The following is a 12,625-nucleotide window of genomic DNA, read 5'->3' as shown; positions in this document are numbered from 1 at the left end:
TTTTTTTAAATCTTATTTATCTGTTTGCTTATTTATTTATTTTTTACTCTCCTGGGGCTTCGTTGACACACGCGGGCTCCTCCTTGCTGTGTGGGCGTTCTCTCATTGAGGTGAGTGAGGGCTCCTCTCTAGTTGTGATGGCCGTGCTCCTGGTTTCACTGGTTTCTCTTGTTGCAGAGCAGGGGTTCTAGAGAATGCAGGCTTCAGTAGTTGCACCAAGTGGGCTCAGGAGTTTCAGTTGATGGGTCCTGAGGCATGTGGGATCTTAGTTCCTGGACCAGGGATCAAACCCATGTCCACTGCACTGGCAGGAAAATTCTTAACCACTGACCACTAGGGAAGTCCCTCCTCTGTTCTTGATCCTAATCCTCAACGAGTGAGAAATAAAACAACTGAGAAAATGTTCACTAGCAAACTTGAAACTAACCAAATGAAAACTTTCTGGATAGCAGGAACAAGATAAAAAATTGCTTTCATAAAGCCTTCATCTTTGACACCAACCTTTAACTCAGTGAATAGCCTTTCCAGAAAACTGGGAACATAGTTCTTATTCCTTCACAAGAATTCTGCATAACTGTGAAACCATAAAAGATTTTTAAAACAGTCCAATATAATATCACAACAATCATTTCAAAGTTCTATGAGAGTCTCAGAGTCTCTGAGGCAGACATTTCTTGGTGGAGTCCTTGTTAGCCAACCTCCTGAAAGCACTTGACATTCAGGCTCACCTCTTGCTTCTTAGGGGAACTTCTCACAGGGTTAGATGTTAGAATCTTCCCAGGGTCAGTATAGTTTCTCCACTACATTTCCACAAATACTTGAATTGTTTCTTGCCCAGTTCTACCATTTCTGAGAAAAACTGAGTAACTCCATGAGATGGCCCAAGCCACCACCTTAAATACCATCTCCAGCTAAAGAAAGATTGGCAAGGACACATATGAGAAGTTAATAGGAAAAGCAGCTAAAAGTAAAATGGCTGGGTTTGTTACGGAGATTTAAGAATTCTCCATTGACAAGACTGTTCTGTGATTTAGACACACCCTTCTCTTTTGGGTCCTGGGAGGAAGACACCTTTACAAATGGAGATTTCCCTCGTCAACGTAAATGTCCCTCATAGAGGGGTAGCTTCTGCTCTGTCTTTAGAGTTCCTCCTGTGTCTATTTGTCAAAAAAAAAATAATCAGGTAAAAATAATCTTTGAGCCAAAACTGCACATTTTAAGGTGACACTTTCTGCTACACTTCAATCCTATTCGATGTTTGCGTTTTGAAATATTTGTAACACCTACAGAAAACAAAAACTCTGTAGGAAGCAGGTGACAGAGGAGCACAGAGCTGTTCTCAGAAAAACACCTCCTTTTGACTCTGAGTCTCAGTAGAGGCTGTGGGAGGAGAGGAAGCCTCAGGACAGAATGCAGAGAACACTGGCCTGGGAGTCCAAACACTGGGCTTCAAAAACCAGGTCGGCCACCTGCAAGTCACATGACCCAAAGCCCATCATGTGCCCACCTGCCCTCCAGGTCTTTGTTTATCTTGAGGAATTGTGGGACAACTGAGAGAGCTATAACAGCTCAAATAACTCTAAAACTGTTAGGTAGTTAGACTAGAAAACAGGAGTCTAAAATGGCAGTAGGTAAAAGACAAGGAAGGGAGAAGCCCGCAAAAATAGAACAGAGGAAGGTCAAAGAAAGGTCCGAGGACCAGAGTGAGGACTTCAGGTAGAACAGCATTCCTGACTGAGCCCAATTTGCATGGAGCAGGCCCAGGGGGAAGAAAAAGACACATAACAAGAGGAGCCAAAGGGCTCACTCTCTCTCCCACGCCTGTGTACGCTCTTTCTCCCTCTCTCTCTACTCCCCCCACCCCATCCCCCACGCACTGGCACGCTCCTCCACTCTCTTCTCTTCTTCGAGGATGGATTCTCCTGCTGTCTTCTGTAACACTGATTTGCCCAAGAGCTATGACACGGTTTGTCCAAGACCCGAGAGCTGTGACACGCTGAGGGGACTTTAATGTCCGTTGCTCCAAATCTTTGTCGTGACGAAACAAAGAACCAAGGAGCATACACTCGCCTGACAAAACCAACACTAAAAAACAAGTGTAAGCTATGATTATTTTTATGATACAAAAGTCCTGGGAAGAGACTTGCTCTATTCTTAATGGCAGAGGCTGGTTTCACAAAGGGCTTGGAAAGCTCAGTGCTGCTCACAGGCCATCATGACAGAACAACTCTTGAGAAAAGTCATTTATAAAAGCCAACATTTCTGAACAGTAATTAAAAGTTTCACTTCTCAGCAAATATATTTTTTTAAATTTTTAACTATTATGAATACAACCTTAAAAAAAGAGGCACCTACTTCCCTGACTTCTAAAAGAAAATGGAATAAGGGAGGGGTAGGGAGAATGAGTGAAATAGGTGAGCGAGATTAAAAGGTACAATCTTTCAGTTATAAAATAAATAATGAGATGTGATAGACAACATAGGGAACACAGTCAATAATATTGGAATAACTTTGTATGATGGCAGAGGGCAACTAGACTTGCAGTGATCATTTTATAATGTATAAAAATATTGACACTATGCTATATACCTAAAACAAATATAATAAGTCAACTATACTTCATTTTTTAATTGGAATAAAACCTTTTATGTGCTTTTAAAAAGTGAATTAAAAAGCATTCCCATCATTTATGACTCAAGGTCATTACTGTGGGTATCACTAACACCTAATGGCTAATGCTATGCTCTCGAGATCCAGCAGGGCGCACACAGCAAGTCTGCTCTGCAGGTCCCCTTCTGCTTGGCTCAGTGTCCCCTCCTCCTCTCCCTTGCTGTGTGGACTTTTGTGGTTGGTCTCAGCCCGCAGTAACTTTGCCACCAACAGACACTTTTTAGCCTCTGGGTTGAGCAGACTCAAGGGACACTTGGAAGAAAGGGTTGGGAAATAAAGGCAAAAGCCCGCTGCAGCTCTTGGGGAACCAGCCCTGAGTCAAGACACAAAGCCCACTGTGGGACTCAGAGGATTGTTTACCTCCTGCCCATCAGCAGAGCTCCAAAGTGAATATTTACACAAATATGTGCCACCTACAGCCTCCACCTAGACCAGAGACCATCAGCAAAAGTGGCCTTGGACAAATACCAAATGATGGGACAAGGCCAGGCCATTTCTAAGGTTCCTGGGAAGAGGACATAACCCCCAGCCCTCCTCCCCTCTCAGACGAAAGGACTGAGTGAACCCACTCTGACTCTCTGAGGTTACCCCACTTACATACCAGCAGGTGGAGACCTCACCTCTCAGAGAGAAGCCCTGATGACCTGGGAAAGTGTTCTCTGTGTCTGGTCCCGGCAGAGACTTCAGGCTCCTCCTCCAGGTGGAGACCTGTCCTCCCCACCCACATTCCCCTTGGAGGTATATAAAGGGGCAGGACCAGATTTGCTGAGAACTCATTATGTTCTAATTAGCAGTGACCTGCAAGTGCCCCAGGTTCAATATCAGCCTGGTACTTGTTTCCCCAAGCATTACAGTCACTCCTCAATTCTCACAGGACAGAGGTTCACATACCTTGAAATCCTAACCCCAAAATCCTCACCTTGGAATGGCATCACCCTGCCTCTTCCCACTGGTGCTGCCAGGAGTACCTGCGTTGTGGTTGGTCAGAGCACTGTCTGGGAACCACAGATAATCCATGAGTCATCCTGTGCACCAGAGGAATTAAAAGAGGGCTGGAGGTCACAAAATAAATGTGTTCACATTTTAGAGAATCCTAAGCTGAGTTTAGATCTTCCACCATATAGAATTAAAAAAAATACTTAGGGATGGTAATGAGGGGGAAAGTGACTTCTTAAAGGGCTCCTGATCCATCTGAACATAGCAAGACGTTACTGCTAGTGTCAACATCCTAGTCACTTCTGGCACTACATGGTCACCTGGAATTACGATTCCCAATCTGACATCCTGCTCTAGGGAGTTCTTAGCATCCTATTTGTTAACTTTAGGCCAAGTGCAGGATGTATGTCTTGAGATCTGAAGACAAAGCTCTCAAGATGAGTCTTCCTGGGAATTCCCTGATGGTCCAGTGGTTAAGATGCTTTGCTTTCATTCCATGGCTGAAGTTCTGGTTGCAGAACTAAGATCCCACAATCCACACAGCCAAAAAGAATTTTTTAATTAAAAAAAAAAATTTTTTTTTTAAATGAGCATTTCAGACACTGGACAAGCTGTAAGTCGTTGAGATAGTAAGGATGGTGAGTCAGAGTGCCTGAGATATAATGTCCCTCTGTCCTTTTATGCCTTGTGAGACCATGGGCATACTATGGAATTTCTTGGCACTCAGTGTCCTCTATTCTAAAACAAGGATAATATTAATCAGGAAGGTGGATTCCTCCAGCTCCATTCTTCTTTCTCAAGACTGCTTTGGCTATTCAGGCTCTTTTGTGTTTCCATATAGTGAAATTTTTTGTTCTAGTTCTGTGGAAAATGTCATTGGTAATTTGATAGGGATCACATTGAATCTGTAGATTGTACTTGGTAGTATAGTCATTTTCACAATATTTATTCTTCCTACCCAGAAACATGGAATATCTCTCCAGATGTTTATGTCTTTTGATTTCTTTCATTAGTATCTTTTAATTTTCTGTGTACAGTTCTTTTGTCTCCTTAGGTAAGTTTATTTCTAGATATTTAATTCCTTTTGTTGTAATGGTAAATGGTATTGATTCCTTAATTTCTCTTATTTTTCATTGTTAGTATATAGAAATGCAAGTGATTTCTGTGTATCAATTTTGTACCCTGCAACTTTGCTAAATTCACTGATTAGCTCTAGTAATTTTCTGATACTATCTTTAGGGTTTTCTATACAGTGTCATGTCATCTGCAAACAGTGATTACTTTTTATTTTCTGATCTGAATTCTTTTTCTTTCTTTTTCTTCTCTCATGACTGTAGCTAGGACTTCCAGAACTATGTTGAATAATAATGGTGAAAGTGGACACCCTTGTCTTGTTACTGATCTTAGGGGGAATGTTTTCAGTTTTTCACCATTGAGAAAAATGTTTGCTGTTAGGCTTATAATATGTGGCCTTTAATATGTTGAGGTAGGTTCCTTCTATGCCCATTTTTTAAAGAGTTTTAATCATAAATAGGTTCTAAATTTTGTCAAAGGCTTTTTCTGCATCTATTGAGATGATCATATGGTTTTTATCTTTCAATTTGTTTATATGGTGTATCACATTGATTGATCTGCATATATTGAAAAATCCTTGCATTCCTGAAATAAACTCAACTTGATCATGGTGTATGAGCTTTTTGATGTATTGCTGAATTCTGTTTGCTAAAATTTTGTTGAGGACTTTTGCATCTATGTTCATCAGTGAATTGGCCTGTAGTTTTCCTTTTTGTGTTGTTTTTGTCTGTTTTGGGTATCAGGGTGATGGTGGCCTCATAGAGTGAGTTTGAAAGTGTTCCTTCCTCTGAAATTTTTTGAAAGAGTTTTAGAAGGATAGGCATTAGCTCTTCTCTAAATGTTGATAGAATTCTCTTCTGAAGTCATCTGGTCCTGGGCTTTTGTTTTTTGGGAGATTTTTTTTATCACAGCTTCAATTTCAGTGCTTGTAATTGGGTTGTTCATAATTTCTATTTCTTCCTGGTTCATTCTTGGAAGATTGAACTTTTCTAAGGATCTGTCCATTTCTTCCAAGTTATCCATATTATTGCCATATAGTTATTCATAATAGTCTCTTATAATCCTTTGTATCTCTTCATCATCTGTTGTAACCTCTCCTTTTTCATTTCTAATTCTGTTGATTTCTTTTTTTTTTAATGAGTCTGGCTAACGGTTTGTCAATTTTGTTTATCTTCTCAAACAACCAGCTTTGAGTTTTATTAATCTTTACTATTGTTTCTTTCATTTCTTTTTCATGTATTTCTGCTCAGATCTTTATGATTTCTTTCCTTCTACTAATCTGGGGGTTTTCTTGTTCTTCTTTTTCCAGGTGTTTTAGGTATAAAGTTAGGTTGTCTATTCGATGTTTTTATTGTTCCTTGAGATGGGAATATATTGCTATAAACTTCCCTCTTAGAACTGCTTTTACTGCATCCCATAGGTTTTAAGTTGTTGTGTTCTTATTGTCATTTGTTTCCAGAATTTTTTTATTTCCATTTTGATTTCTTCAGTAACCTGTTGGTTATTTAGAAACATATTGTTTAATCTCCATGTGTTTGTGTTTCTTAGAGTTTTTTTTTTTTTTTCTCTTGTAATGATATATAGTCTCATAGCATTGTGGTCAGAGAAAATGCTTGATACAATTTCAATTTTCTTAAATTTACTGAGGTTTGATTTGTGACGTGAGATGTGGTCTATCATGGAGAATGTTCCATGTGCACTTGAGAAGAAAGTGTATTCTTCTGCATTTGGATGGCATGTCCTGAAGATATCAAGAAGATCCATCTCATCTAATGTATCATTTAAGACTTGTGTTTCCTTATTAATTTTCTGTTTTGATGATCTGTCCATTGATGTGAGTGGGGGGTTAAAGTCTCCTACTATGATTGTATTACTATCAATTTTTCCTATTATGTCTGTTAGTATTTGTCTTATGTATTGAGGTGCTCCCATGTTGGGTGCACAGATATTTACAATTGTTATGTTTTCTTCTTGGATTGATCCCTTGATCATTATGTAGTAACCTTCCTTATCTCTTGTAATCTTCCTTATTTTAAGGTCTACTTTGTCTGATATGAGGGTTGCTACTTCAGCTTTCTTTTGCTTCTCACTTGCATGGAACATATTTTTCCATCCTCTTACTTTCAGTCTATATGTGTCTTTACGGCTGAAGTGGGTTTCTTGTAGACAGCATATATATGGGTCTCATTTTTGTATCCATTCAGCCAGTCTGTGTCTTTTGGTTGGAACATTTAATCCATTTACATTTAAAGTAATTATTGACATATATGTTCCTATTGCCATATTCTTAACTGTTTGGGGTTGATTTTATAGATCTATTTTCCTCTCTTGTATTTCTTGATTGTATTAGTCCCTTTAACATTTGTTGTAAAGCTGGTTTGGTGGTACTGAATTCTCTTAACTTTTGCTTGTCTGAAAAGCTTTTGATTTCTCCATCAGTTTTGAATGAGATCCCTGCTGGATACAGTAATCTTGCCTGTAGATTTTCCCCTCTCAGTATTTTAAACATATCTTGCCATTCCCGTCTGGCCTGCAGAATTTCTGCTGAAAGATCAGCTGTTAAGCATATGGGGTTTCCCTCATACATTTCTTGCTTCTCCTCTTTCACTGCTTTTAATATTCTTTGTGTTTACTCTTTGTTAGTTTGATTAATAGGCGTTTGGGCATGTTTCTCCTTGGATTTATCCTGTATGGGACTCTTTGTGCCTCTTGGACTTGATTGACTGTTTCCTTTTCCATGATCAGGAAATTTTCAACTATAATCTCTTCAAAATAATTTTTCATACCCTTTCTCTCTTCTTTTTCTGGGACCCCTATAATTTGAATGTTGGTGCATTTGATATTGTCCCAGAGGTCGCTGAGACTATCCTCAGTTCTTTTCATTGTTTTTACTTTATTCTTCTCTTCAGAAGTTATTTCCATTATTTTATCTTCCAGCTCACAGGTTCATTCTTCTGCTTCAGATATTGATTCCTTCTAGAGTATTTTTAATTTCAGTATCTGTGTTGTTTGTCTCTGTATGTTTATTCTTCAATTCTTCTAGGTCTTTGTTAATTGATTCTTGCATTTTCTCCATTTTGTTTTCAAGGCTTTTAATCACCTTTACTATCATTATTCTGAATTCTTTTTCAGGTAGTTTGCCTATTTCCTCTTCATTGATTTGAACTTCTGTTTTTTCTAGTTTGTTCCTTCATTTGTGTAGTATTTCTCTCTGCCTTTCATTTTTTTTTTAACTTACTGTGTTTGAGGTTTCCTTATCCCAGACTTCAAGGTTGAATTCTTTCTTCCTTTTGTTTTCTGTTTAACTTATATGCAGAATACATCATGAGAAATGCTGGGCTAGAAGAAGCACAAGCTGGAATCAAGATTTCTGGGAGAATTATCAATTATCTCAGATATGCAAATGATACCACCCTTATGGCAGAAAGTGAAGAAGAACTAAAAAGCCTCCTGATAAAAGAAGAGAGTGGAAAAAGTTGGCTTAAAGCTTAACATTCAGAAAACTAAGATCATGGCATCTGGTCCCATCACTTCATGGGAAATATATGGGGAGACAGTGGAAACAGTGTCAGATTTTATTTTTGCAGGTTCAAAAATCACTGTAGATGGTGATTGCAGCCATGAAATTAAAAGACGTTTACTCCTTGGAAGGAAAGTTATGACCAACGTAGAGAGCATATTAAAAAGCAGAGACAGTACTTTGCCAAGAAATGCCCATCTAGCCAAGGCTATGGTTTTTCCAGTGGTCATGTATGGATGTGAGAGTTGGACTGTGAGGAAAGCTGAGGGCCGAAAAATTGATGCTTTTGAACTGTGGTGTTGGAGAAGACTCTTGAGAGTCCCTTGGACTATAAGGAGATCCAACCAGTCCATCCTAAAGGAGATCAGTCCTGGGTGTTCATTGGAGGGACTGATGTTGAAGCTGAAACTCCAATACTTTGGTCACCTCATGCGAAGAGTTGACTCATTGGAAAAGTCCCTGATGCTGGGAGGGATTGGGGGCAGGAGGAGAAGGGGATGACGGAGGATGAGATGGCTGGATGGCAACACCAACTCGATGGACATGAGTTTGAGTAAACTCCGGGAGTTGGTGATGGACAGGGAGGCCTGGCTTGCTATGATTCATGGGGTCGCAAAGAGTCAGACATGACTGAGCGACTGAACTGAACTGAAGATTGGTCCGGTGGTTTGTGTAAGCTTTGTATAGGGTGAGATTTGTGCTGAGTTTTTGTTTGTTTGTTTTTCCTCTGATGGGCAAGGATGAGTGAGGTGGTAATCCTGTCTGCTGATGATTGGGTTTGTATGTTTGTTTTGTTTGTTTTTTAGATGAGGCATCCTGCACACGGTGCTACTGGTGGTTGGGTGATGCTGGGTCTTTTTTTCAAGTGGTTTCCTTTGTGTGAGCTCTCACTATTTGATACTCCCTAGGATTAGTTCTCTGGTCATCGAGGGTCTTGGAGTCAGTGCACCCACTCCAAAGGCTCAGGGCTTGATCTCGAGTTTTGCATGGGTCTATATATTCTTTTCCACTCATCAGGTATTCCTGTCCACACTCAGGTGGTGTTCTGCATGCACTTCTGTGTCTGAAGGTGTATTCCTGATGTATCCATGGAGAGACATTTGCTCCAGGTCCACCTACTCCTCCACCATCTTGTTCTCCATTACTAGTACTTCTAAAACTACAGAAGATGAGCCCCCACCTTTACTAGGTCCTCAACTTCCCACTTCTCTGCCATGATTGCCCAATAAACAACCTCCTGAAAGAGAGGCCAGGGCTCTACCAGTTGCACCTTATGCAGCCCCAAGCCTGGCCTTCCTAGATCCCCATCAGGCAGTATTACTGGGGCTGGACAACTTTGAAATCAACACTCTCCTTACAAGGCACTGCAGTATCTCAATGGTCAATGCCCTCTAAGAGTTGGCACTCCATCCCACATACCTGTCCCCACTCTCTGACACAATGGTCAAACCACATTTTTATCAAGGACTCCATCTCCCAGGACCACTGAACCACCTGTGAGCTGACAGATTCTCTGGTCTCCCCAGTTGTGTGAGGCAGACTTCACCTACCCTGCTGTCTGCTGCCCACAGTGTCCTTTGGTACAACACAGCCTTTAAACAAGAGCCACACCACCCAACTCTAAACCACCTAACCCACCCACTTTATCCCCAACACAAGGACTCAACTCAATTCAACTCACCACCTCTCCACCCCTTTCATAGCACTTGCATCTTCCATCCCTCCTGCCCTCTCACACTCACAGGCCACCCATGTCCCTATGGCAGCACTAAGAGACCACTGAGAGCACGAGCCACCCAAGTGGGTCTGCAGCAGACCTTGAGCAGGCTCAGCCAGAATAGATAGGCTGATGGCACTGTGTCCCCAGGTTGGAACTCTCTCTCTGGGGGATCTTGACCCAGGATCTTCAGGGTCATGAAGGTCACTGACCTCACTGCTTTCTGTCTCTGGTTTTCTACTGCACACCCACTCCTACACCTTCTGTCAATGCCAGGCTACCAGGATCCCCCTTCAAGCAGGAAACCACCCCCACATCCAGAGATAGAAATCAGCATGGATGGTGCATGGAGCCTCTGCAATTCAATGATGAAGCTGGAGCTCCTCATCACAGAGAGCTCTGGCCTGGGTGACCCAGCCTACAGGGAAGGAGGCAGTCCAGGGAAGGGTGTACTCTTGGTAGCTCCAGTCCAGATGCAGGGCCATGGGTTCTGTTTCACAGGAAGGGGAGAGGTGATGATCCCTTCTTAGGAAAGCATTTATCAGATGTGAATTGGGCAATTGAACAATTACATGCTGAGCACCTGTAAAATGTCTTATTATCCAGGCTCTGGTCCAAGTTTACTTCCTCCAAACCACATTTCTTGAGTTTGTAGGATATTCCTTTGGCCAAGGGTCACTTTCAGCATTTATGTAATTTACTGAGCACCAATAATATCCTAATATGGTATAAAATGTCTTTTCCTTCTACAACACTATGTTTTAATCCATTAAAAGGAAAATAGTTAATCCCTGGAGGTCCAGTCCTCTAAGTATCTGTCCATTTTAAAGCTAAATACAACAGCTGGGTTACATCGTGATTTTTAGACATTTTATCCTCTAATCTTAAACTACTGGCCTCTCTCCCCACAGGTCCCGTCCATCTCAGTACTGACCTGCATATAGTAAAAAGCAATGCATGGTATATGAAACTTTTACCTCAAGAAGTATAAAAATTCCCAAAACTAAATAGGATTTCCAGTGACACTTTATGATTGCTTTTGTTAAAGAAGGCTCCCGTGAATATTTCTCAGCTCTCAAAACTTCTTGATCCCAGTACCTGTGATGAGAAACAAAGTACAGTAAAAAACCACTACAATATTGTAAAGTAATTAGCCTCCAACTAAAATAAATAATTTTTTTTAAAAAATAAAAAGAACGCATCCACCAGACAAAACAGGGAGGTGGCAGAGTGGAGGATGAGCCTTTACTACAGGGCACTCTGTGTTTGCCCCATAAATGCTGGCTAATTACTCACTGGGTGCATGGAAGATGAGTGGTGAAGACCCTGAAGCACCAGAAAAACAGGCCTTGAGGGAAAAGTTTCAGTCTCAGAAAACAAGTTCCTGCCAAGCCTTTGCTGGATTCACAAGGTCATGAGCAGCTCAGGAGGGCAGACACTCTCCTCCAGGGACCCCGCCTCCAGGGACAGAGTTCAGCATCCAGGGTCATGGCTGCAGGTTCTCTCTGCTTCTACAAATGCACAGAGAATACAGGCTCCCCAGCCTCCAAAGTGTGTTAAGCCCAGGGTCAGCCTGAGGGGGGTGAGGGTGCCGTGTCAGGGGAAGGAGGCTCAGGAGAACCCAGAAGAAGGCAAAGCTCACCCCAACACAACTTTAGCCACACGTGGAAATTCTCAGTCTTCCTCCCCTTCTCCCTGATGCCTGTGCTCACCCTTGTAGTTCCTCTCCAAGGTGCTGGGAGTGATCTTCTGGAAGCACGGAGTACATGTCATCTTCTTCTAATCTTCGTTTGTGACCAATTTTGAACAAGGGATTTAGCCACCTGTTAAAAATTAAGAGAAATGGAGTCACAGATATACAAATCACACATATATGTCTAATTCAGTCCTAATTCATGAGCTTTGTAAAAAAAAGAAGAAGAAGAAGAAGAAAGAAATGAAAGAGGGAGAATCAATATAGTGAAAATGAGTATACTACCCAAAGCAATCTACAGGTTCAGCACAAACCCTATTAAACTACCAATGGTATTTTTCACAGAACTAGAACAAATCATTTCACAATATGTATGGAAACACAAAAGACCTCAAATAGCCAAATCAATCTTGAGAAAGAAGAATGGAACTGGAGAAATCAACCTGCCTGACTTCAGACTACACTACAAAGCTACAGTCATCAGGAAGTATGGTACTGGCACAAAGACAGAAATATAGATCAATGGAACCAAATAGAAGGCCCAGAGATAAATCCATGCATCTATGGACACCTTATCTTTGACAAAGGAGGCAAAAATGTACAATAGAGAAAAGACAGTCTCTTCAACAAGTGGTGCTAGGAAAACCAGTAAACTACATATAAAAGAATGAAACCAGAACACTATCGAACACCATACATAAAAATAAACTCAAAATGAATTAAAGACCTAAATGCAAGACCAGAAAGTATAAAATTCTTAGAGGAAAGCACAGACAGACTCTCTTCGACATAAATCACAGCAAGATCCTCTATGACCCACCTCCCAGAATAACAAAAATAAACAAAAAGGACCTAATTAAACTTAAAAACTTTTGCACAACAAAGTAAACTTTAAGCAAGGTGAAAAGACGGCCTTCAGAATGGGATAAAATAATAGCAAACAAAACAACTAACAAAGAATTAATCTCCAAAATATACAAGCAGCTCATGCAGCTCAATATCAGAAAAACTAACA

At 40.8% G+C, this 12,625-nt stretch overlaps 1 protein-coding gene across 1 annotated transcript in view; it reads right to left on the bottom strand.

The window, feature by feature from the left end:
- Positions 1–11,700, bottom strand: part of LOC110127198 (ATP-binding cassette sub-family C member 4-like) — a 173,325-nt gene extending 161,625 nt beyond the window's left edge. The window contains 2 exon segments of the mRNA XM_070471119.1: positions 10,895–11,015; positions 11,630–11,700. Of these exon segments, the coding sequence (XP_070327220.1) occupies positions 10,895–11,015; positions 11,630–11,685 (177 nt within the window). The 5' untranslated portion in view covers positions 11,686–11,700.
- Positions 11,701–12,625: the final 925 nt, after the last annotated feature.

This window comes from Odocoileus virginianus, chromosome 8 (genome assembly GCF_023699985.2).
Source record: "Odocoileus virginianus isolate 20LAN1187 ecotype Illinois chromosome 8, Ovbor_1.2, whole genome shotgun sequence".
NCBI lineage: Eukaryota > Metazoa > Chordata > Mammalia > Artiodactyla > Cervidae > Odocoileus > Odocoileus virginianus.
This window is presented reverse-complemented; position numbering and strand designations above follow the sequence as displayed.